This window comes from Phodopus roborovskii, unplaced genomic scaffold, assembly GCF_943737965.1.
Source record: "Phodopus roborovskii unplaced genomic scaffold, PHOROB, whole genome shotgun sequence".
Lineage (NCBI taxonomy): Eukaryota > Metazoa > Chordata > Mammalia > Rodentia > Cricetidae > Phodopus > Phodopus roborovskii.
Window position 1 is genome coordinate 16,293,282 of NW_026125052.1, and position 25,687 is coordinate 16,318,968.

The 25,687-nt window shown below is 43.2% G+C and overlaps 1 protein-coding gene across 2 annotated transcripts; it reads right to left on the minus strand.

The window, feature by feature from the left end:
- Positions 1-1,434: 1,434 nt before the first annotated feature.
- Positions 1,435-25,524, minus strand: Retreg3 (reticulophagy regulator family member 3). 2 transcript variants are annotated; one of them, XM_051177213.1, is made up of 9 exons: positions 25,202-25,524; positions 10,590-10,696; positions 7,690-7,720; positions 6,715-6,841; positions 5,944-6,028; positions 4,593-4,730; positions 3,180-3,262; positions 2,590-2,722; positions 1,435-1,991 (listed from the first exon to the last, which is right to left on the minus strand). In XM_051177213.1, the coding sequence occupies exons 1-9, from the start codon at positions 25,438-25,440 to the stop codon at positions 1,534-1,536; spliced, it is 1,401 nt and encodes a 466-aa protein (XP_051033170.1). In that variant the 5' UTR covers positions 25,441-25,524; the 3' UTR covers positions 1,435-1,533. The 2 variants fall into 2 exon arrangements, with proteins under 2 accessions (XP_051033170.1, XP_051033174.1); XM_051177217.1 differs by lacking the exons at positions 7,690-7,720; positions 10,590-10,696; positions 25,202-25,524 and adding an exon at positions 6,980-7,377 and having other exon boundaries at positions 3,180-3,292.
- Positions 25,525-25,687: the final 163 nt, after the last annotated feature.

Sequence of the window (25,687 nt, forward strand, 5' to 3'; positions counted from 1 at the left end):
TCTCCTTCCCTCCCTCTTCCTCTTGCCAACTCCCAAGGCATGAAGCTACACATTCATGCAAACACGCAAAATCCCACTCCTTTCCCTCACCTCCCATTTTCTTTCCCACATAGAGCTCACCTGTAAGATATCTGGCTCTAAGGAAAGAGATGTCCAAAGCATTTGAGAACCCTAAAGTGAGGAGATGCCATCACCCCTAACTTCCACACTCAGTGTCTATGACACAGGCACCTAGCCATTCCCCTTCTCACCGTGAAGTACTTTCACTCCCTGGCCTCTGCACCTTGTCCATCAACCAAGAGCAAACGTGTCGGCACAACCCCCAACCTACAGCACACGAAGATGGGCTCTGTCCAACATCCCTCACCCAAATATGGGGGTGCTGGGGGAGTGGTCCCTGAGGATCAGCAAGGGTTAATGAAAGAGGGAAAAAGGATAGAAGAATTTGGCTTGAGCTCTGATTTGGGAGACCGAGAGGCAGTAGGCTGGCAAAGGTTTAGAACCAATGATCAATCAGGGTGTTTTGTTTCACATGATTTGACTGGGAACACCCTGCAGAGGGGGCTCTGCCGACTACCTACACATCTTTACTCCCTGGGCTCGTCCTTAAAGGTCAGGAAGCAGTCTGGTAAGAACAGCTGGTGTAGGAAGAGCTGGTGGCTCCTGGGATGAATACCACAGCCATTTGTAAAGTGCTACTTTGCCACCCTCTGTGGAATTATTGCTTCTCCAGTGGAGGAGCAGGGGAAGGAACAGGAACATAAAAATGGATATGGTATTGCTTTGCTCACTGCTCAGGCGGATGGTCAAATGGAGCCAGGGGCTAACAGCACCAAAGACAACCACACAGCTCCAAAAGATTCCACGAGACCTCAAGACAGAGAGGCACTCAACCAACCCTACCAGCCAGCTGATCCCTATAGCTCAAGGTGACATAGAAGAGGCTCAGCCCCACATACTGTTCACATTTCTTAAATTCTACAAACACTTAGCAGTGCTGAGGGTCAGCCATCAAGAAAGGAAGATAGGCTCAGGGACGGGAAGTGGGCCTGCCCTGCAGAACCAAAGGACAAACTTGCTTTGAGAACATAAATCAAATTGTGGTAAAAGACAAAGGTGACAACTCTTGTAGCTGCTGCCTGACTTCTGTGGCTCCCACGAGGTGAGAAGAGATGGGCTCCTGAATCAGTGAGGGCCCCTGAGCACCCAGACCTAACAGCAAACAGCACTACTGCCTCAATATTGACTCCTCAAGGGGAATCAATACCCCTTTGTTGCCCTTTAGTACCACACTAATGGAGGAAGTCTCCCTTGGGGGAGCACGTTCTCACTTCAGTGACTAAGCACAAAAATGGTTTCCAGCTGGCAGCAAGGTAATGAGTATGTCCTCAGCAGGCCTCTGCATCAGCCAGGCCACCCGGCACACAGATAAAATTCAGGGGACAAGACAGGGTTCTTCCCTAACCTCGTCACAGTAAGTGGAGAGGGGAGAAAAACCCTACGTCACAGTGGCCCCCTCAAAGGAGTCTCTCCTCAGTGGCTCCTGGAACTGGCAGGGTCTAGCTGATTCAGCTCTGATTGGTCCAAAAGTTCAAAATCATCTCCCTCAGCATCAGTGTCCAGGTCTGAACTAGGGGCCCGAAGGAACCCTCTTGTTGCTCTTCGGGGAGGTGGGCCAGAAGGGTCTGTCTGGGAGGCCCCTGACAAGGCCAGCTGGATCATGCCCTGGGAGACCAGGCTGGCGAGGTTGCTGGTGAGGTTAGATCCTCCAGGAAGAGAACCAAGCAGGAGCTCTGGCAGTGCAGCCTCATCCCGACCAGCAGGCAGGACCTGGGAATTCCCAGGCCCTGGTGGAGGGCGGTACATCACGCTGGGCATCCCAATGCTGGTGTCGTCCTCATCATCCAGGCCAGCAGGATCCACATTAATGGAAGGGAAGTCTGGAAGGTCTCTGGCAAATGATTCCTCAGGATCACTGTGACCATCTAGGTCTGAGAGAACACAGGTATGTGAAACATGATAGCTACTTGGCCTCCTGCCCCAGACCCACAAAAAAAAAAAAAAAAAAAAAAAACAAAAACAAAAAAACAACCCCTATGTAACCAAGTTTTCCCCACCCCATACCTTTTTGTTTTATTTCAGAAGAGTTTCTCTGTGTAGCCCTAGCTGTCCTGAAACTCTGTAGACCAGGCTAGCCCTAAACTTAGAGATCTACCTGCCTCTGCCTCCCAAGTGCTGGAATTAAAGGTGTGTGCCAGCACCATCCAGCTTCAACTCTGTATTTCTTAAGATAAAGCAAAACCTGTGGGGCTGGTTAGCTTCTCGTCACCACTCAGATGGCCATGACTACTAATTGCCGGAGAACTGCCTGTTTTCCTCTACCATGGCCATAAGGCTAGAGGCGAAGACTAATAAAGGACTTGGGACTTCAAGGAAATCAGCAATACCAGTGATGCCATGCCACACCCTTGGGTGAGACTGCTACTTAAGCCATAACCCAGGAGATGAGGGAACAACGTAAAACCCCTGTCCAAGGAAGCTACAATGCAAAAGTCAGAGTTACTATCAGCTCAGGTCAAAGATTCTCACCTTCAGAGCCTTCTGTTAGAGGTGTTTGGCCCCTTGACAGGTTAAATGTGCCATTGTCTGTACAGGAGACTTCAGCATCAGAGTGCTCCGAATCTGTGATAGCCAATTCCCTGGCAACGGTAGAATCATCCAGCTTAGAAAAAGAAAACACCAAGTCTGAGATGATGTCATCAGTAATCCAAGCCCACCAGTGACACCAAGGATAAATGGGGAACTATACCCACAACCTTGACTCCTCTTAGGCTGCTTCCCTAAAGGGAACATTTTCTCATCAACCTTTTGTGCTTGGGCAGTGTTAGGTAACCAAAATATATTAACCAAACCTCTAGGCGTACTGGCTGCTGAAAAGACTTATGTCAGCTCCGGGTTTTTCCAAGATGGTAAAATAAAAGGAAACCCAAGTGAACGTGCTGTTCACCAGGCCCATACAACGTCAGGTTCTCTCCTCAGTGCTGCTACTGAGAAAGTAAGGGGTCCTTGAGAGTCTTTGATAGGCTTAAAACCTGGTGACCATCTAAATGTGAGCTGCCAGACAGATAGAAAGGAATTAAGAAAATGGGCCAGTGAAGCAGCTTCCACACACAAGATACCTGAGGACAGAAGGCGGCAAGCTCCTCTTCACTGTCACTATGGTTGTCCAGGGCACGTTCTGGGTGTAGAGCTCTCCGGCGCACTATGTGGAAAGAGCAGAAGACCTTGATGCCTTCAAGGGAAAAAAATCTCCCTTTGGACTCCAAAAACATCAGGACACAAGAGGCCCTTTAAATATAGCCCTAAGTCTGCACAGTAATGTCTGAAGGTTAAGGATGCTGAGGCTAAGTAACACATGAGACTACATCTTTCCTCCAATATCTCTCCTTTTTCCAAGCCCTACACATCTCTAGATTCTGGCTAGATGATAAACTACCAAACCACCCAGAAACTCTGAGGATCTGCTAGGGGTAAATACAAAGCAAGGTGGTGTAAGTGGGAACAGTCATAGGGAGGAGAAGGGAGGATCTCACCCTGGTTAAACAAGGCTTTTTTAAGGACTGACATTTTTCAACTAGTTAGCCCAAATGAAGCTGGTGACCACATATGGAACTCTTTGAAGGCCAGGGTTTAATGAGACACCCAAATTAATAATAACAAAGAGAGGGACCCGTTTACAATACCCTCTTTGTGTTATGTAAAGCTCAGGCTAGTAGTGTACTGTGGCATCTGTGGTAGCTGTTTTCAATCCACTTTGGCAGACAGCTTTCATTAATGAAAAGAGGCTAGCTTAAAAGCACAAAAACCTGCTGGGCCATGGTGGCACACACCTCTAATCCCAGCACTCAGGAGGCAGAGGCAGGCAGATCTCTGTGAGTTTGAGGCCAGCCTGGACTATAGAGTGAGCTCCAGGACAGCCAAGCCTATACAGAGGAACCCTGTCTTGAAAATCCAAAAAAGTGCAAAAACCTACACCAATGTGTACTCAGTTCAAAACCACTTGGATCTCAAGGTTGATGCGAAGGTTATTTAAAACAATGTACAAAAGCAGTCATTACAGGGCTCGGACACTTGGAAGCTGTTTCATAGTAGCAGATGGACTATGAACATCTTCAGTATCTTTCAATTTGGAGTTTTTCTCAAATCGGGTTAAAATGGGAGCATAAGTGAGAAAAACTGGCAAGACTGCCTGGGTTTCTCAGAGACAGGGTGTTATACTCCCTTATTACCCAGTATTCCTATCAACCACCCCTGCTTCTTGAAATTTTTAAAATTACTTTTATCTATTGTTTCTGTGTACATGTGAAATGGTGCACCTGTGGAAGTCAGAGCACAACTTTTGTGCATGTGCGTGCGTGTGCGCGCTTTCTCCTTCCATCATGAAGGTCATCAGACTTGGTGGGAAGCACCTTTACCTGCTGAGCCATCTCATGGACCCTATTTCTCCCACTTAACGACTTAGCCAGTATGTGAGACCTGGCTTCTCCACTTTCCTAACTGTAGGTAGAAGAAAGCCACCCCACGACACTTACATTGTCTTTCTCTCTGCTTGGACATCATGTAGCCACGGACACTGAAGTCCAGCCGCTGCAGAGCTGGCTTCAGTCGCACATAGGCTCGATCCCACAGCCGGTGATATACAGCCAGAGGCCACATCATAACAGTGACAACTGAGGAGAGTAAAACAGCAGGAAAGTGGAGATGGCACAAAGCAATCCTACCTACCCCACTGCTACTGTGTCCTCAGGACTCGACACTGCAGAGCAATTCTACTTACTTCTCCTGGGCACCTCCACTAATGACCCCTATTATACAGTTTTGAGAGCAGGGACTTGTGTAGCCATATCCACAAGGCACAGGTCATGGCCATTCACAACATAATATGCCACAGACAGCCCAGGGACAGGACTAGGAAGTGTGGACACATAAAGCAAAATGGTAATAACCAGTCATGTGATTCTGAGATAAATTATATATAAAAAATAGTACACCTAGATGCCCAGCATGACGGCACATGCCTTTAATTCCAGTATGCAGGAAGCAAAGGCAGGTGGATCTCTGTGAGTTCAAGGCCAACCTGCCCTAGCTGGTGAGTTCCAGGACAGCCAGGGGCTATATAGAGTCCCTGTTTCAAAAACACAAAAATATAAACAAATAAAATAAAATACCTGGAACTAATTTCTTCCAACCTCCAACAATACACGCCAATACAAAGTAACTATATTACAGAAATGTACCGTGGAGGAGGGAAAAGTCCTCCAGAGTGAACACAGAGAAGGAACCTCAGAACTGTCTGGAAAGCTCCATAAACAGAGGCAGTGCCTCAGGATGGGACACCATGTACATTAGTGAACCCTCATCAATGTCACCTTAGTAAAATGGGCTAGGGCACAACACTTGTCTAATATGCATGACATGCTGGGCTGGATTCCCCCTAGAACTGCAAGCTCCCCAAAAGGAAACTGAGTTTATGCCTTTATATGTGGAGTACCAGTTCCATGTGAAAAGACATTTAATGATACCAATCATGCCCTGAGTATATGAAAAAAGGGTAATTGTTGGAGAACTGTATAATGGTATTCTTCCTAGACCAGCTGTTCTCAACCTGTGGGTCAAAGGTCAAGTGACCCTTTCTCAGGAGTTGCATATTAGATATCCTACATATCAGATATATTTACATTAAGATTCATAACAGTAGCAAAATTGTAGTTATGAAGTAACAATGAAAACAATTTTATGATTGGGGTCACCACAACATAAGGAATTGTATTAAAGGGTTGCAGCATCAGGAAGGTTAAGAACAACTATTCTAGACCCAAAGCTATGACTGGAAAAGTTATGAGCAACATATAGCTTGTAGGGGGAAAGTACATTCACACTTACGCATCAAGTAGGACAGCAGGAGCCCAGGGATGTAGCGGCCCAACATGGCCAAAAAGGTCAGTACCCCACAGCTCAGCAAGCAGAACTGGGAGAAGCAAGAAACAGTAGTTAAGTTTTTGGGGATTAATGCAGATGTGACTAATGACTCTTTATGATCTGAGTCAAGCATGGACATGTCAGAATGACAGCCACAGTCCAATGGTGACTCTGTTTGGACAGACAAGAAAGTATTCCCTTCTACTCCAGATTCATTTACATGGCTAACCTCATACAGCTGTACCTTTCATGCCAGGAAATTGGTGTAAGTTTTAGCCAAAAATGATCTCTGTAAACATGTACTGGTGGTGGTTTAAAAAATATATATATACATGAAACCTCACAATTTATCACATTTAATATGACACAGAATGCACATACACAAGCTTTCCTTTCCTTCCTGAGACAAGAAGATGGCCTGCTCTGTGGGGCTGGAGATGGAGCCCAATTGTAGAGCTTGCTTAGCATGCAGGAAGCCCTAAGTTCAATCTCCAAACAAAAAGAAATTTAAGAATAATAATTAAAAGGAAAAAGAAAAAAAGAAAATGACTACTCCAAGTGGAGTCATGCTCTTGCCTTTATTGTAAATGCCAGTCAGAATCCCTTCCTATAACCTCTCTGTTTCTGTGAACCTTAAGCCCTTTCTTCCCTGAATGAGGATACATCATAAAAGTATTTCAACTTATCATGAGCTGAACTGAAGGCCAAAGCTGACAGTGAAAAGAGAGGTCTTACCTTGCCTGGGTTTTGCTTTTTGAAAAGCAAAAGATTCCTTATGAAAATGGTCCCACTAACCCAGACTTCAGCTACATGGTGGCAGAGCTCGGGCACGCTGAGCAACCGAGGGTGCACAAAACCCCAACTATGGGAGAGAGAAGGGGGAACTGTGAAAGGAAGCTGTTTAGGGCCCCCCAACCTTGATGTGCAAGCAGCCGATGCTTCCGGGTTTAAATAGGGTGTGGGAGTGGCTATCCAGGTGAAACGAGTCTTCTTGGCTTACCAGGTTGAAACTTGAATTTGGGGACGAGGAAGACAAACTTGTTCTGACAACTCCTCCCTATGAGCAAGTGGCTCAGTCCACATGTATGAACCTGCCACTAGCTCCAAGGCCCTTTGTGCTTAGAGCACCATCTTCACCACACTTGGACCATTGCAATTCTGTATTATTGCAATCCAGGAATACAAGTAAAAGCACAGTCTGACTGACTCCACTGCAGCTAAGAGGGAGGCAATGAGAGGGAATAAAGCAAAACCAAAATAAATCACAGCAGAGGAAATTCCTTCTATCAAACATGGGGCAGGTGAATTAAGGAAGGAAAGCAGAGGCTGTAAGACACACGGGGATCTTTAGCACTGGCTTGCTGATGCCAGGAACCAATGTGACCACAGGTCACAGAAAACTAAATGATGCAGTATGAAAGCCAGGAGACAAATTAAATTAGTGGCCTCTTAAGTTTTCACACTGTGGCTTACTAATACAGCTACTTCCCTGGCATGTCAGGTTGCAAGTCACTAAAGTTCCTTTTCCAGAAAGTTTTCATCCTATAAAGATGAAAAGACATTGAGTATTCTCAACTTGAACTTGTAGAATTTGTTGTGATTATTTTGGAACAGACCAGATGTATAATGTTGCGTCCAGGTTAAGAACATGTAACCAGAACAATACAACACAATCTATCAAAACAACAAAAAAGAATTGGTATTCCATACCTCTCATTGTCTAATGCGTCAGGTCTTGGCACTACAATATTAAAACAAACACCAGTATTAGTTGGTAGACAAAACTAAACATGAAAATATTAGGCTGCCTCTAGGTCTAACTGTTCAAGTTTTAATATTTAGGAAAATGTAAACATTAATAACCAAAAGGAAAAAAAAAAGAGAGACCCCATGTTACACTGCAGACAATGAAGTAATGGCTTCATGTCTTCATGAAAAATAAAATAAAGGATTTTCCATGGGGAAAGAAAGTGTATAAATGGACAGCCAAGGTGTGTGTGTGAGGACACGGTCCCAAGTATGTCTGACTGCTCATACTCATCATGATGTGCCAAACTTCTAAGGTATGTTGTAACTACTCCAACTCAGAGATTTGTCTGTTTTCTTTAGAGACACCTATTATCTACTCTGAATAATGTAGTCTTTTGACATCCACAGACATGACACAGGGCCATTACTTGAAGACTCTATAAAGTAAGATAGCAATGTCCTTAAAAGCTATATACTATAGTCTAAACATCCTGATAACACTTCAACCCTGACATGTCCAGAATCCACTTCAGTTTTCCTTTTGGTGTCCCACCTGGACCGGCCTCCATTGTTTCTGCCCTCATCCGCTAAGTGCATGCCATCCTCCCACTCTTACTTCCCACTCTTACTTTAAAGCCCCCAAGTCTAAACCCATCCACTATGTATCAATACTGAAGAATGGTCCTTCACACTCTCCAAAACACTCATCACTGAGTTTCATAGACATCATGATTTCTTACAGCTGCAGTTTCCTAACAGAGCGTCTGCCTTTCCCTTTGGTTTCTTCCATCTACCCTGTAAAATGCTATCCAATTACTCTTTACTCTCAACTCAGTATGCAGCTCTAATTTTAAAAATCTTGAAATGATAGTTGGGCGTTGGTGGCGCATGCCTTTAGTCCCAGCACTCGGGAGGCAGAGGCAGGCTGATTTCTGTGCATTTCAGGCCAGCCTGGTCTACAGAGCGAGTTCCAAGCCAGGCTCCAAAGTAATACAGAGAAACCCTGTCTATAAATAAATAAGTAAATACGTAAATAAATAAATCTTGAAATGATCTTTCATTCACTACTTAAATATGTAAGCCTAAGTTTCAGGAACTTATAAATCTAAGTTCTTTCTTAAAAACAGACCCCTCGTTCCTACCAAAATGATCCATTCTCTGTTCTCAGGAGACCCTTTGGTAGCTGTGGTTCTTTTGTTTGTTGGATAGATTTTTTGTTTGTAGAGAGGATCTCATGTACTCAAGCTAGCTTCCAATTCATTGAATAACTGAGGCTGACTCTGAAGTCCTAATGTATTGTTGCCATAACAAGAGTCTGACCCCATGCTTCATTAGTCTGTAGTTCTTCAATCAAGCTACTGGCCTGCCTAGATGTATTCTCTTTCTTTATTTCTACATATTTTGCTTTATTCAATGGTTGAAATGGAGATAAAATACATGATTATATCAGTCATACACAGTATATACTGTCCCTAGAGTTGCTATTAATTTTTCTTTCAATAAGTATATTAATTTTTCTTAGATATAAATTTTTGAAAACAAAACATTTCTTTCTTCCTTTTTCTTTTCCAGACCTGGAGTCCTCTTTGTAGACCAGGTTGGCCTGGAACTTACAGAGACCCACCTGCATCTGCCTCCTGAATGCTGGGATTAAAGACAAGCGCCACTATGCCTAGTGAGAGACCATATTTCTTAGTGCTTATTATATAATTTGAAAGAAATTCTTGGGAGGTAAAATGATGCTGCCTGGAGCTAGGTATGATAGTATTTACCTGCAATGCCAGCATTCAGGAGGTACTATCAGGAGGATTAGGAGTTCATGGTCATTCTTAGCTACATAGTAAATTGGAAGCTAGCTTAGCTACATGAAACACTGGGTTTTGTTTTTGTTTTACTTGATGGCCAGGCATGGTAGTGCACATCTTTAATACCAGTACTCAAAAAGAAGAATTAGATGAACCTCTGTGAGTTTGAGGCCAGCCAAAGCAACACAACTAGATCCTGTCTCAAAAAAAGGGCTGTAGCAATGGCTTGGCAGTTAGGAGCACTGACTACTCCTCTAGAGGACCGGGATGTAATTCTCAGCACCCTGAGGCAGCTAACAACCATCTGTAACTCCAATTTCAGTGATTCTAATGCCCTCTTCTGGCCTCTGTGTGTATCAGGCACAGAAGTGATAGACATACACGCAGGTAAAACATCCATTCACATAAAGTAAGAATGAATGAATGCGATCTCAGTAGATAACAGTATCCAATATGATCACTTAAGTCTAAAAGACAAAACAAGCAAAAAACTGTAAACACTGCATATTCCTCACTGACATCACCTAGGTGGCAGACACAGACATCAACTTAACAAGAGAAAGGCATAACTCAGCTCTATGACCCACAGATGAGGCATAAGTTTATTTTTTTTCTTTTTCTTTTTCTGAGACAGGGTCTCTACACATCTCTGGATGTCCTGTAACTCACTACAGGGACCAGGCTGGCCTTGAACTCAGTGGTCCGCTTGCCTCTACCTCCTGAGTGCTAGGATTAAATGTGTGTACCACCACCCTGGCCTAAGGCTTTAAGCTTTTCTTCTCTCTCCCCCTTCCTTTCTTAAGATTTATTTATTATATAGTGTGGTTGCTGGGAACTGAACTCAGGGCTTCTAGAAGGGCAGCCAGTACTCTTAAGCTCTGAGCTGTCTCTCCAGCCCAGCTTTATGCTTTTCAAATATCTCCTCAAATAATTCAGACTTCAGTTATTAGTCCCAAGCAACACATACCCCTCAAAAAAACAAAACAAAACCTAAAGATAAAAGTCATATAAAAAGTTGTTGCCAGTTCAAGTTGTTCTTACTACTAAAAATTTTACCTCTTATCTCAGGCCAAATTTTGTTCTTCCATTGATCAATACAGACAATGATCATCAAGCTGAATGCAAGTAAAAATACAAAACGAAGGGATGTCAGTGCAAAAAACCTGTAGAGAAAGAAAACAGAAGAGGGTCACTAAGCCAAAGCCAGTTCAAAAAAGATCACATGTGTACTACCTGTTGCAGTGAACAGACCTGAGTTTTAGGTCTAGGCCTTGGTGGTTGCTCAGATGTTAACAAGTTATATACCTTGGTTAAGTCACTCCTACTTTCCAGACCTCAGCTATTTTCCTATGAAGACAGTAATTTGCTTCTGTAAAGGTAAAGGACTAAATCAAATGACCTCCTGGAGACTATTTCCAGTCTATTCAGTTCAGGGGCAAGTTAGGATGAAAGCAAGTATTTATTTACTAAAGGTAAGCCCTCACACAGGTCAGTGCAGCCTGTCCCATCCCTATGCCCACCACCCCTGCATTTCTCATTCTTCCCCCAGACAGCTCCACTTCTACCCTCATGTCACATGTACATACAGAATTTGATGTAGCAATACACAAACCAGGAAGAACGAGAGAAAGCACATGGCACTTGTCTGAGACCAGCTTGTTTAATATGCTTATCCCCAGTAGTATCAAGCGGGTATGTGTGTAGGCCAGTTGCCTCTATCATTCCAGACAGATCTTCCAATAGAGCCCTGGTTATCCTGGAACTCAATACATAGTCCAGGTTGGCCTTGAACTCACAGAAACCTGCCCACCTGCCTCCTGAGTCCTAGGATGAAAGGTGTATGCCACTATACATGGCATTCTACTTTATCGTTTGAAACGTTTCTCAATGAATCCAGAGTTTAACAATTGGATAGATTTCTGGCCATAAATTCCAGATATTTGCCTGTCCCTGACCTCTTATCACGTGGGTTATAGATGCATGACCACACCAAGCTTTTACATGGGTGCTGGAGATCTATGTTCAGTTTCCCCTGCTTCTATGCCAGGAAGCTTACATATTCACTTCCCCATCCCCAAGCCAGGATCATTTTATGACAGCAAGGGTGGTAGTTCAACATACAGAGATCAATAAATGTAGCACATAACATCAATAAAATGAGGGGGCCTGGTAATATAGTTCAGTTGGTAGAGTGTTTGTCTTATGCATGAGACTTTGGGTTCAATCCCCAATACTGAATAAACCAAGTATGGTAGTAAATGCCTATCGCCATCTTTCAAACATGCCGCTTATTTTCTTGTTTTATGTATTGATTTTTGAGGTGGTTTGAGAGAAAACAGCCCCCAAAGGGAAGTATGGCTCTGTTGGAGTGGGTGTGGCTTTGTTAGAAGAAGTGTATCACTGTGGAGGTGGGCTCTGAAGTCTCACGTATGCTCAAGCCACACCCAGTGTCTCAGAGATCACTTCCTGTTGCCTGCAAGTGAAGATGTAGGATTCTCAACTCTAGCACCATGTATGCCCACATGCTACCATGCTGCACCATGATGATAATGGACTAAACCTCAGAAAATATAAGCCACCCCAATTAAATGTTTTTCTTTTATAAGAGTTGCTGGGGGGGGGCACTGTAGAAATGACTCAAAAGTTAAGAGCACTGGCTGCTCTTTTAAAGGTCCTGAGTTCAATTCCCAGCAACCACATGGTGCCCTCTTCTAGCAGGTAGAACACTGTAGACATAGTAAGTCTTAAAAACAAACAAACAACAACAAAAAAAAAAAAACCCCAACAACTTGCCATGGTCATGGTATCTCTTCACAGCAATAGAAACACTAAGCAGAACTTGGTAGCAGGGACTGGGGTACTGCTGTAATAGGCCTGACCATGCTTTTGTTTGGAGGAATATGAACACATGAATTTTGGGAGTTTGGGTTAGGAAAGCAGTGGAATGCTTTGAGCACTGTTTAGTGGGCCATGGAAGACAGTGGTACTAAGTGATTTGAACAGTGGGGTGAGGGGGTGGGGGACTGACTGGCTCATGAGGTTTCAGAGAAAAATTTGAGTATGTTTGCCGTGGTCTGAAAAGTTTGGCTGAGGCTAAAGAATTCTGGATTAATTTCCCCTTGGTAGAGGAAATCTCAAAGCAGCCTAGTATAGACTCTGTTGTGTGGTTACAAGTGTTAACTCTAACGAAAATAATATAAGAAGCAAGCTGAGCAGGAAAAATATTTGAGGAGAAAAGGAACACCAGGAAATGGAATGTCAGTGTTCAAGGGGATAAACAGATTAAGAGATAGAATAAAGGGAGTGGTGATCTCAAGGGCAAATTCCCATTCACCTAATTTCCAACTGGTGAAAATGAACTAAAGAAAAACTCAGAGCCAGGTGTGGTGGTGCACACCTTTAATCCCAGCACACGGAAGGCAGAAGCAGGTGGATCTTGCAGTTTGAGGTCAACCTGGCCATCAGAGGAAGTTCCAGAACAGCCAAGTTTAGACAGTAAAAGCAACCATGGGAAACAGCTGGTGAATGCAGCAGCCATGTTCAAGCCCCAGTAAGCAGTAGAACTTGGCAGCTTCAGCCACATGCCTCTGGAGCTAAGGATAGAAGAAGCTATGGGATTTGCCTCCACAACAAGTTAGAAGCATGGTTTTTTATTATTATTATTATTTTAAAGGTGGTTACAATTATAGTTAGGGGATTGCATGAATCTCAAAAGAGACTTTGAACTTTGTTTTGTTTTGTTTGTCTTTTCGAGACAGGGTTTCTCTGTGTAGCTCTGGAGTCTGTCCTGGAACTAGCTCTTATAGACCAGGCTGGCCTCAAACTCACAAAGATCCCCTCTGCCTCTGCCTCCCAAGTGCTGGGACTAAAGGCATCACCACCATCCAGCTTGAAACTTTGAACTTTTAAACACTGAGACTGTGACAGACTATGGAAACTTTTGAAATTGGACTGAATGCATTTTTCTCCTTATGATGTGGCTACAAGCCTTTGAAGGCCAGGGAGTAGAATGTGGTGTTATGAAAGAAAATGGCCCCCAAATTACAACAGAAATCCAAGACATTTTGGGTTCTTTTTGTTGTTGTTTTGTTTTCTAAGGTAGGGTTTCTCTGTGTAGCCCTGACTGTCCTGAAACTCACAGGTATCTGTCTGCCTCTGCCTCCTGAGTGATGGATTAAAGGTTTGAACTACCACCACCTGGCAGCAAGCCCAATTAGCAGAGTTAAAATCTTGTTAGGTTGCCTTGGTTGGTCTCCAAACTTTTTTTTTAAAAGATTTAGTTATTCATGTATTTTATGTATATGAGTGCTCTATCTTCATGCACACCAGAATCTGATCTCCTTATAGACTGAAGTAATCCTTGTTTCACCCTTCAAATTCTGAGATTACAATCAAGTACCATGGAACCCAGCAAGACACAGCTTCCAAGGTTAGAGCAGGAACAAGAGGGATGGCTTGGTTGGTAAAATTACTCGTTAACACAAGCCTGACAACCTGAGTTGGATCCCTAGAATCCATAGTGGAAGGAGAGAATGACTTTGGAAAGTTGTCCTCTGACTTCCACATGTACGCATCTGCACTGACAGACAACACAAACAAAAATCATACAATTAGCCAGGTGGTGGTGATGCACACCAATAATCCCAGCACTGAGGAGGAAGAGGAAGGTGGATCTACAGAGAAACCATGTCTCAAAACACACACACACACATTTATATAGTAATAATAAACAAAACAAAAATCGGCCAGGCATGGTGGCATACACCTTTAATTCAAGCACTTTGGAGACAGAGGGGCAATCTTCTGAGTTTGAGGTCAGCCTGGTATATGTAAGCAAATCCTAGGCCAGTTGAAACTACAAAGTAAGAAACCTGTCTCAATGATAATTAAGGATAAAAAAAATAACAACAACAACAACAAAAATAAAGTTAGATAACCCTGAGTTTGATTCCCTAAATAGGACTTTAGTAAATTCGTTTCCTCACACATAATGTGATGTTAACACATTATCTTGAGCTGGGGAAGTAGCTAAGTTGGTAAACTGCTTGCCTAGCATGCATGAAGCCCTAGTTTGATCCTTAGTACCAAATAAAACCAGTGTGGTAGTTCATACTTGGGAGGTAGAGGAAGGAGGATCAGAAAGAAGTTCAAGGTTATCCTTGGCTACATAGTGAATTTGAGGACAACCTGGGTTGTCTTATGCAAGACCTTCTCTTTTTTTTCTTTCTTTTTTCTTTCCTTTTAAGGAAACCAACAGACTTAATCACCTATAAATTATCACATTTGATCCTGACCAAAAAGCCAAGAAGAAAATGCAAGGCCCCAGCACCCACCTAACACAATTCTGCTAGGCTGTTCCATGTCACAGTAGCGCTAGGTATTAACACAACAATTGATCAAACAGGTAAAGGTTATCAAGAGCTGGTCATTAGTCATCACCTTGGAATTCCTTCAGCTCAGTACTTGCCTAATGACATTACATAATCCTTAAGGATAGTCTATCTATATATCTATCTTGGTTTTTCAAGACAGGGTTTCTCTGTGTGTCTTTGGAGCTGGTCCTGGTACTTGCTCTGTAAACCAGGCTGACCTCAAACTCACAGAAATCCATCTGCCTATGCCTCCAGAGTGCTGGGATTAAAGGATAGTATTCTTATATTATAAAAAATAAAAAGGCTAAGGACAAAGCTCAGTTGGTAGGGTTCTCTGCATGCAAGAAGGCCCAGCTATGATTCTTAGCATTCAGGAAGTAGAAGCAGAAAGATCCAAAGGGCTTCACAAGTTTAATAACATGTTAGGGCACACAAGACAGTCTCCAAAAAGTAAAATAAATAGGACATGGTGGCACATGCCTTTTATCCCAGCACTTGGAATACAGAAGCAGCAGTCAGACTGGTCTACATAGTATGTACCAGCACAGCCAGAGAGACCCTGTCTCAAAAACCCAAAAAATAAAAAATTTGGCTGGGCAGTGGTGGCACATGCCTTTAATCCCAGCACTCAGGAGGCAGAGGCAGGTGGTCTCTGAGTTTGAGGCCAGCCTAGTCTCTAGATTGAGTTCTGGGACAGACTCTAAAGCTACACAGAGAAACTGTCTCAAAAAAATTTAAAAAAAAAAAAAAAAAAAAAAAAAAACCAAAACAAAACAAATTAAAAGCTTGTACAAGACACTCAGATCAATCACTAGCACCAAAAATAAAGAAGCCATATTTGGACATACACATGAAGACATATACACACACAGCAACTGGCACATACAGAAATTTCTGTACAATAAATATTAATGCATACTACTTGTACACTTAAAAATAAATTAAAATGAAGGACGAAAGGAAATGAGAATCACAAACCCAGTCACCAGTGACAACTCTATTCCAATTTTCCTTTCCTATCCACCACTTAAAGGGCACGATTACATGTGGGATTAAAGAATGAAAGCAGCTTAACAGAAATAAACTGGAGAGCTGCCCAGGTCACTGACCCCCTCAAAGCCAGCACATCTTCCCAATAATTCAGCAAATTCAACAAGGCCACACTGAGGGCCTGCCACCACTGCCCAGTGCTGCTGCAACTGCTCCCCTCAGGGCACTTGAAGGACAAGCCAGGCTACCAGGCTACCATCACCCTGTCCCAGAGCACTGGCTGCTGGCAAGCAGAAACTCAGGCAGGGAGAGAATGTTTAACTCTCCGTTTAGAGGGTGGGTTTCCAAGGACAACAGCAATAAAAAATAATGTTTTCTATCCAGGCACAGTAGCACATGCCTGTGAACCCTGCATTTCAGAGGTGAAAGCAATAACGTCAGGAGTTCAAAACCTGGGCTACATGAGACCTTGTATCAAAACAGTGTTTCTCACAAACCTAGACTATCTTACAGTAGCATCACAACCCCTAACTTCCCATTCTCACTGCCTGTACTTTACCTAAACAAACGAACCTGAGGACCTACTAGCCACTGGTCAGCAACCCAAGCACAGAATAATGAAGGCAAGATGTGGTGGTCCTGATCCCAGGACTTAGGAAGCAAAGGGAAGAGGATCTACACAGATCTCTGTGAGGAGCCAGTCACACACTGTCAGACCCTGTCACAAAATATAGAAATAATAGAGTGGAAAGACATGCGTCTTACCAAGTACAGTTGTGTGTTTACAATATAACACAACAAGGGAGGACATATAAAATGGATTCAAAAGACAAACAGTAAGAAAACAAGAGACAGATATCAAGTGGTAAGGAATCCAGATAAGCAGGAATAAATAAGGAAAAAGGACATCCAGGCTAGGAGCAGGGGTTCACGCCTATAACCCTAGTACTCGCAAACCAAAGTGGGGAATCAACAGTTTGAGGCTGGCCTAAACTATATAATGAGATCTTTCTAGAAAATATACACACAAACCAAATTCCAAATCCATGAAGTTTGTTAAAATAACATACAAAACACTTTTCAGAACTAAAACACTTTCTAGCATAAAAACTTTCCAACTAAGCAAAAACAACTGCAAATACAGCCAACTTGGAATATGTATAAATAATTTTACTGGGGACTGTCTTTGTCTATTAGTGTTCCTGCTCACTGTAAGTTCATCCATTTTTTTTAAAACGACTTTCCTTATTTCTAAGGGCAAGTATATTTGTTGAAGGTTTAGAAAATGTAAGAAATAATAAAATGCCAGGTGTGATGGCACATGCCTTTAGTCCCAGCACTTGGGAGGCAGTTCAAGGCCAGCCTGATCTACAAAGTGGGTTCCAGTACAGCCAAGGCTACACAAAGAAACCCTCAAAAAACAAACAATCAACAACAACAAAAAGAAATAATAAAAACAAGTATATCACTTTGAAATAACCTGGTTTGCAACCATCCTTATTTTGCTCCAAGTACCACCTCTCCCCTCTCTCACACACACAAGGCCAAGCATAGTGGAAAACTGAGGTAAGAGAACAGAATCATAAGTCTGAAGCCAACCTGGGCTAGCTACCTACCTAGTGAGACAGGAAAATGGGAGAGAGAGATGAAGATGAAGGGAACGAGGCAGGGAGGGAGAGAGGGGAGATAAAAGAGGGGGGAGAAGGGGAAAGGGAAGGGAGGGCAGAGGAGGAAAAAGGGAGGGGAAGGAAAGGAAGGGAGGGAGAACGGGAAGGGGAAAGGGAAGGGGAAAAGAAAGGAAAGGAAGAGAGAAAGAACTGTAAACCTGAATCTGGTCAGGCTTCTGAAGTCAACCACCAATTTACAGGAAACATGAAACAAGAGAGCATGCTAAGCCACAGGGATTCAGCAGCAAGGTCTCAAGGGCACTCTCTGGACAAAAGATCTACTCAAAGCAAGAAGACACAGAACACAGACTTCACTAACTATTAACTCAAGTAAACAGAGGTTTTTATTGTTTGTTTTCAATACCATAGTATCATTTCTGAAGAAGAAAAAGCAGACATTTCAATACTGCACTAAATCACTTTTTCCTTATGATAAAATTTGTGGCATCTTAAATATTTTATAGAGACGATATGTGAAATTAAAGTTTTGAAAATGATCCACCACCCACATATATGTTATGCAGTGTAAGATTAGTACCTTAATTTAAAAATATTAACATACAAAAGCATGGGGAGGCCAGAGAGATGGCTCAGGATAAAGGTGCTTTGCTTGCAAGCCTAGAAACCTGATAGAAACCTGAGTTCAATCCCTGGAGCACACATGGTGGAAGGGAGAACCATCTGACGTCCACACTCCCCCTGAATGTGTACACACACAATAAGAGGGAGCTGGAAAGGTGACTGGGTAGTTAGGAGTACTTGTTCTTGCAGAGGACCTGGGTTCCTTCCCAGAATCTACATGGAGGCTCACAACAATCTAACCTTCCCAGAGAATCCAACACCCTCTTCAGGCCTCTGAGGGCACTATGAATACACAAAGTATACATGGGGGAGGGGGAGCAAAACACTCAGGCATATAAAAGTAACAAGCCTAAAATAAACAAAGGTAAACAAATCGACCACTAGTAAATGTAACTTATTGGTTTCAATGAGAATGTCTGAATGCTTGGTCCCTACTTAAATTTTTGGAACTGTTTTGGAAGGATTAGGTGTGGCCTATTGGAGGAGGTGTATTAATGTGGCCAGTACCAATGTTTATTTCTCTACCTGCTGCCTGTGGATGAGGATGTAAAACTCCCAGCTAATGCTCCAACAACATGCCTACCTGCTTCCCACCATGATGAGCATGAACTAACACTCTAAAATAATAAGCAAGCTCCCAATTAAACATTTCTTTATGAGTTCCCTTGGTCATGGTGTCTCTTCACAGCAATAGAACAGTAAATGTACCCAATTTTAAAACCTTTTTTACTTAATACATAAACATGTTTTTTTTTATGTTACCAGAAAAGCACCAATAACTTTTAAAATGATTGCATTATATATACATACATACCACTGGTCTTTAAAAAAAATTGTAATTAAGATATTACCAATTTTTAATGTTAAAACAAAAAGCTTAGGGCTGGGGATGTAGCTTAGAGCCTACCACACACAAGGTCCTGGGTTTGAGCCCAAGCACTATATAAATTGGACGTAGTGCTGTGCACACACTAATTCCAGCACTGGGGAGGTAGATTAGAAGGATCAGGAGTTCAAGGTAATCCTTGGCTGAATAAACCAACCTGGGCTACATGAGACCCTGCCTCGGAAGAAAAAGAAACAAAACAGAGCCAGTAAAATGGCTATGTGGGCAAAAGCAATTGCCAAGCAAACCTGATGACCTCTGACCCCTGGAATCCACACTGAAGAGAGAATCTACTCCCCAAAGTTGTCCTCTGACCTGCACATACACACAATGGCAGTGGCTTTCTTGCATTCACATGGATACATCACATGCATACACACAAACACACGAATACTACATTAAAAAGGAAAATAAAGAAAAGTTGCACTATACAACATTAAACACAAACTCTGATGTTATCTATAATTAACTGTAGAAAATTAGATCAATTTTCTATAACATTACCATAAAACCATCCTTTAAAGTTACCCAATTCAATGGTCTGGAATATATTCAGAGTTGTAAAACAACCAGCACCATTATTTAATTTTAGAGACTTTTAATAATCTTCAATAAACATATACTAATTACTAGTCAAGCCCTATGTCTTCTATCCTCAGAAAAGGTGTTAACCAATTAGCTTAGCAAAGGTTGCCAAATTACTTCCCAGAAAAGCCATACAATGTAGGATTCTATCAGTCACATGTCTGCTGTCCCACATAATCCCAAGGATTAAATATTATCAGTTCTTAAAACTTAGTAAACAGCCAGACATAGTGGCGCACAACTTTGATCTCAGCACTCAGGAAGCAGCAGACAGAACTCTGCATTTAAGGCCAGCCTGGTCTACATAGTGAGTTCCAGGACAGCCAGGGGTACATACTGAGAGACTCTGTTTCAAATAAAACAAAATAAATTTAACCAGAAAATGGTAACACTATTTTATTCCTATTTATTTTATAATTAATTTAGTCTATACATATCAATGTTTCACCTGCATTCACATATATGCACCACAAGCCTGTTTGTTGGACCCCTGGAACTGGAGATGCTGTTAGCCACCACATGGGTCCTAGGAATCAAATCCAGTTCCTTTGCCTTAACCACTGAGTCATCTCTCCAGCCCCTACAGTGAGAGTAAAGGTTCTTTTGTTGTTATTGTTGTTTGTCTTTTAAAAACAGGGTTTCTCTGTGTAGCCTTCGCTGTCCTGGAACTTGCTCTGTAGACCAAGCTGGCCTTGAACTCACAGAGCTCCAGAGTCTTGGGATTAAAGGTATGTACCATCACCACCAGGCTGAGGGTTAAGTTTTATATATCCACTGTTTGTCTTTTGGAGGAAGGTGTTGAGACAGTCTCATGTATAGCTCAGTCTGACCTAGAACTCACTAAATAGCTGAGGATGACCTTTAACTCCTGATTCTTTTGCCTCAATACACACACCAGCCCCAGATACTTGAATTATGGGCCTGCACCACCACACGTAGATTATTTTCCTTTTGTAAACTGTTCCTTTATTATTTGGGGCTAAAATCTGATTAAACTGCTAGTCCAAATAGAATGTATTCCTTGGAACAACAATTAGCAACAATCTGGTATCCAAAATTCTAGAAATAAATGGGTTTTCTAGGGGGCTGGAGAGATGGTTCAGTGGTTAAGAGCACTGACTGCTCTTCCAAAGGACCATTGTCAGCACCCACATGGCAGCTCACAGTTTCAGGGGACCCATGACAAAACACAGATGCACATAAAACAAAAATAAATAATTAAAAAAAACTGTTAAAAAGTCCCAAAACAAAGTTTTCCAAGAGTTAATTATAGAACAGATCTACAGTAATAACATAAATTAGAGTCTGTTAAAAATAACAGTTTGCAGCCTTTAGTCCCAGCACTTGGGAGGCAGAGGCAGGCAGCTCTGTCAGTTCAAGGCCAGCCTGTCTACAGAATGAGTTCCAGGACAGGCTCCAAAGCAATACAAAGAAACCTTGTCATGAAAAACAAAACAACAACAACAAAAATAATAGTTTGCCTAGGATATGGGGAGGCTCCAGGTTCATTCCACAGTAACACATACAATCAAAAATAATGATGACATCTATTTTCAATCAAAGATGCTATTTGTAGGTTCCTTTGTTGTTACCGAGTGTGCCTGTCTCTGTGGCACTTCAGAACAAAGCATCCCACTCTACAGGGACAGTGAGCCCATTATTGTGCAGCACTTGTGACTGCCTAGTTAATGAGCCAGTCACTGGAAATTGAAAGGGAAAAATTAACCCAACCTGTATCACGTAATGATAGCTGTTGCTTGCACAAGAAAACAGAAGTGAAACCAGCTCACTGCTAATTACCCACCTAACACTGTAAAACAGAGAAAGTACCAACCTTGCAGACAAAAACTGAAGGTAAAGCTGGCAGCACAGCCCAGAAGTAGAATCTGCCTAACATTCATGAGGCCCTAGGTTTAACCCTAGCACTAAAACACATAACTAACCCATCTTGATGGCAAGCTGAAGACTTTATTGGGAGCCTTCTAGGCTATCAATGAGACAGAGGAGTCCTACCAAGGCAACAGACTCCCAAGGGCAGTTTTAGCTGCATAGACCGTGTCTTTAAGCGAAAACATAAGGAAAAAGAAAGAAAAAGAACTGATCACCAGAAACATTGTCAATTGGTTTCATCTAAGAAAGAATTTTTTTCCCCAATCTGGGTAGTTCCAGCCAGGAACTCACTATATAGAACAAGCCAGCCTTGATCTCACAGAGATCTACTCTGTGAGACATTCATTCTTTGAAATGGGCTTTCCTTGCCATTTAAATACTAAAATCTTAAAATCAATGTTTGTTTTTCTAAACAAAACCTTTCCAGAACTCATTTAAAAGGGGGGGAGGGGTGTTCTCCCTTCTATTTCCTATTCCTATTGTCTTTAGTTGGATTCTAACTTTGTAAATCAAAACTGTTGTGCACCCTTAAGTCACTTCTCAGATCACTTTAGGGAAGGAAAACATTTTTTAAAAATCATACAAACAACATAGCCCATGACCTCAGTAAAGAATGGTTAACACTGGTAAGAATGGTGACTGTAAAAGCAACGAGAGAGAGAGAGAGAGAGAGAGAGAGAGAGAGAGAGAGAGAGAGAGAGCGCACAATAGGGAATCAACTGTGGGTTATGAGCATGTCCCCAACAACCACCTACAATCACAGGAACAAAGCAGGTGGCTGTTCCTGAGGGGGGAGGAAGGAGCCTGGAGCACACACACATTTCCAGGACTCCTTTATCCTCACATTCCCTTATCTCCCGTGAATGAGCCAGTTCAAAGTTATAGGAACCAGCCCTTTTCTGATCCTGTCACCATACACGATTACTGACTTTCCTGGTCGCCCTGAAAATCACTCTCCTGCAGATGGTGCCAAGACTAATGAAAATAAAGCTTTTAGAGGGAAGGCCATTATCATCCCAAAGACAGTAACAGGCCAAGGACCAGGAATGATATGGGTTGCAAGATTTTTGACTGGGCCACCATAATTTCTCTGGAACCTGGGCGAGGGGTGACCTGGTGACACACTGTCTAAATGAGTTTCCTTTATGAACCTATTGTGTTTAGGAGTTAAGAGGACATATGCACAGGTACAAAAAAACACAACTGAGAATACAGACATTGAAGGAACTTTTGTTCTCTGAATTTGGATGACTTGAAATTTTTTCTTTCACTCTGTGTGTGTGTGTGTGTGTGTGTGTGTGTGTATATATATATATATATATATATATATATATATATATATATATATGTCTGTAAGTCAGAGGACAACTTGCAAGAGTTGGGTCAGGTCATCAGGCTTTGGAGGTAGGTTCTAGTCCCCATGAGCCACCTCTTTGGTCCTCTGGTAACTTTTTTGTACTATTACCTAGTCTTCTGACACTTCAAAATGCATAAAACACCTCAGCTTTTGGATGCATCATAATTCCTGACAAATAGTGAAAGAAAAGCTGTTCAATTTGGTCTTTCTGACCTCAACTAATGACCCTACTTCTAAATGTCTAAAAACTGAATGATCATTCTTTACTTCCCTAAGTGAAACGTCAACACTCACAAAGACATGAGTGTAATCTGCTTAAACCTCAAATTTTAAAGCAAGTGCATTTCTTCCAAACAATTATATGAATGCCAATGTCCAACTACTCTCATCTCTAGGACCTTAATATTATTTGTACCCTTCCCAAGGTATGACTCCCTCTATAAATGACACACTCAATTATTCATTAGATATGTTTTGTTTTGAGAGACAGGGTTTCTTTGTGTAACAGTCCCAGCTGTCCTGGAACTTACTTTGTAGACCAGGCTGGCCTCAAACTCACAGAGATCCACCTATATTCTTTAGGTCTTAAACCACCCTCATTTTGGTGTATTACCTCCCCCAGCTTCTTACTGTGAGATGGGAATGTAACTGTATTGTGAGAGTAACTATATTGTGGCTACACAGCAGGCAAAATACCAGGAAATGCCAGAGATAAAAGACTAGCCATAATGTCTTAAGAGATACAAAGCACAAGAGGACTTCTAAGATTCTAAACACAGCTAAAGTAAACACTGGGGGGGGGGGGCAGGCACAGCACTGTGCCCAATGTCTACAGTCCTAACCTTCAGGAGGTGGAAGCAAGATCAGAGTTCAAGGCAAGCCTGGGGTATATGAGACCAAAAAAAGAATATACTGTTGGAGGCCACCAAATACTGTTGCAGTTTAAAAATGTGTTGCAGAGCTGGAGAGATGGCTCGGTGGCTAAGAGCACACACTGCTCTTCCAGAAGTTCAGTTCCCAGCACCCACAGTGGGTGGCCCACAATCACCCGTACCTCCAGCGCAAGAGGGATCCAATATCCAATGCCTCTAGCCTTCATGGGCATCTGTACTCACTAGTACATACTCCCTCACCACACACACACACACACACACACACACACACACAGGCAATTAAAATAATAGAAATAAGTCTTTAAAAACATGTTTCACTTGTCAGGCATATAGTGACGAACACCTTTAATCACAGCACTTGAGAGGCAGAGGCAGGCAGATCTATTTAGTTTGAAGTCAGCATGGTCTACATAGAGTTCCAGGCTAGCTAAGGCTATATATGGAGACGCTGACTCATTTAAAAAAAAAAAGGAATTTTTGTCCTGCCCCTGATGTATATACCTCAACCCCACATTCTACAAACTGGTTTAATGAACACCAATTTCTTTTTCCGGGGAGGGGGGGTTCCTGCCTAAATAAACACTAACAATGGGAAGAAAGCTGATATCTGAAGTCAAGAAAGAGCAGTACCAAAAAGAGATATGGGCCTCAAGTGTAGTCTTACTGCTAGAGCACTTGCCTGGCATGCAAGAGGTGCTGTGTTCACACTCCAGCACCCTAACACACACACATACACTTGTTATCCAGGAGTGTATCATCTCATTTAGCTCTAGAGGCCTCAGTACTGAATCAGTTCCCTTGGAATTTGATCAGCACTCTAGTTATTAATAAACCCAAACTATGCTTGGTAGACTCTATGAAATCCGAAGTCCGCCTAGGTGGTTTCAAATTCTCTTCAGGCTGAAGCTCCATACCGACTTCACCAACTGGCCTGGGTGAGACAGTATCTAACATGCTCATTCATGATAACCGGTTCAAGCTCGTTTTTCTCCTCACACCCATGGATAGCTTTTTTTTTTTTTTTTTCCCAAGAACTTCTCTCGGCCTCTTCTCCCACCATAAATTAAAATCTCTAAAAACCATGCTGAGACAGGCAAGAGAAAGGCAGGAGACGATCTCAAAGTGAAATAGCTTTCCCTAGCTGACAAGAGGCACCTGTGGCTCACTGCGAGCGACTCAAGGTGTTACCAGAAGCTCCTGGAGAGTGTGCGGGGCGAGGGTGCCGGCCCTGGAAAAGCAGGTAAGATGCGAAATCCCCTGTGAGGACCCGGGGAGCCAAAGCCTGGGAGCGGACAGGATGCAGGGAAAAGTGAGGCATCATTAAATGAGTACGCGAGGCAGCCGGGGCGGCGAAAGAACGCAGGGCAGGGCAGGCGAGAGGTAGACCCCTAGAGCAACCTGACGAATTCCCGCCTTGTAGGGTTAGCGAGGGTCCGGGTCGCTCACCAGAACGCCGCGTTCAGCCCCAGGCACCACAGGGCGCTCCGGGCGGGCCGCTCCCACACCAGGGCTGCCTGCACCCGGCTCAGCAGAGGCTCGTAGGGCCCCAGCACCTCCACCAGGGCCCGCTGCGCCGCCTCAACCTGCTGGTCGCGCTCCCAGGAGCCCGACATAGATCGGCGGCCCCTGAAAGACAACCCCGAAGCTGGGCTGGGGGCCGCAGCCACCCCTTCGGCCTCCTCCATGTCCCCTCCAGCAGCCACAACATCCGGGGCCACGGCCCGGCAGTCACAATAACACCGACTGCGCAGAAGCGCGACTGGGTTGCGGAGGGGCGGGAGAAGGCCGAATCGACCCAAGCGCGCGCATGCGTACAAACTCCAGCGCGCATTCGCGAGAGGGGGGGCGGGGGACGCGAACGCAGCGTCGAAATGCGTCCCCGGCGCCGAGCGCGATCAGGATGCGCGCATGCGCAGTCCACACGACTGAAGC

Coding starts and splice junctions, on each gene's coding strand:
- Retreg3 (XM_051177213.1), bottom strand. CDS start 25,440: ATGGAGGAGGCCGAAGGGGTGGCTGCGGCCCCCAGCCCAGCTTCGGGG. Junction 3,263..4,592: donor CAAGCAGAGAGAAAGACAAT/GTAAGTGTCGTG, acceptor CTTTCCACATAG/TGCGCCGGAGAGCTCTACAC. Junction 2,723..3,179: donor TTGCCGCCTTCTGTCCTCAG/GTATCTTGTGTG, acceptor TCTTTTTCTAAG/CTGGATGATTCTACCGTTGC.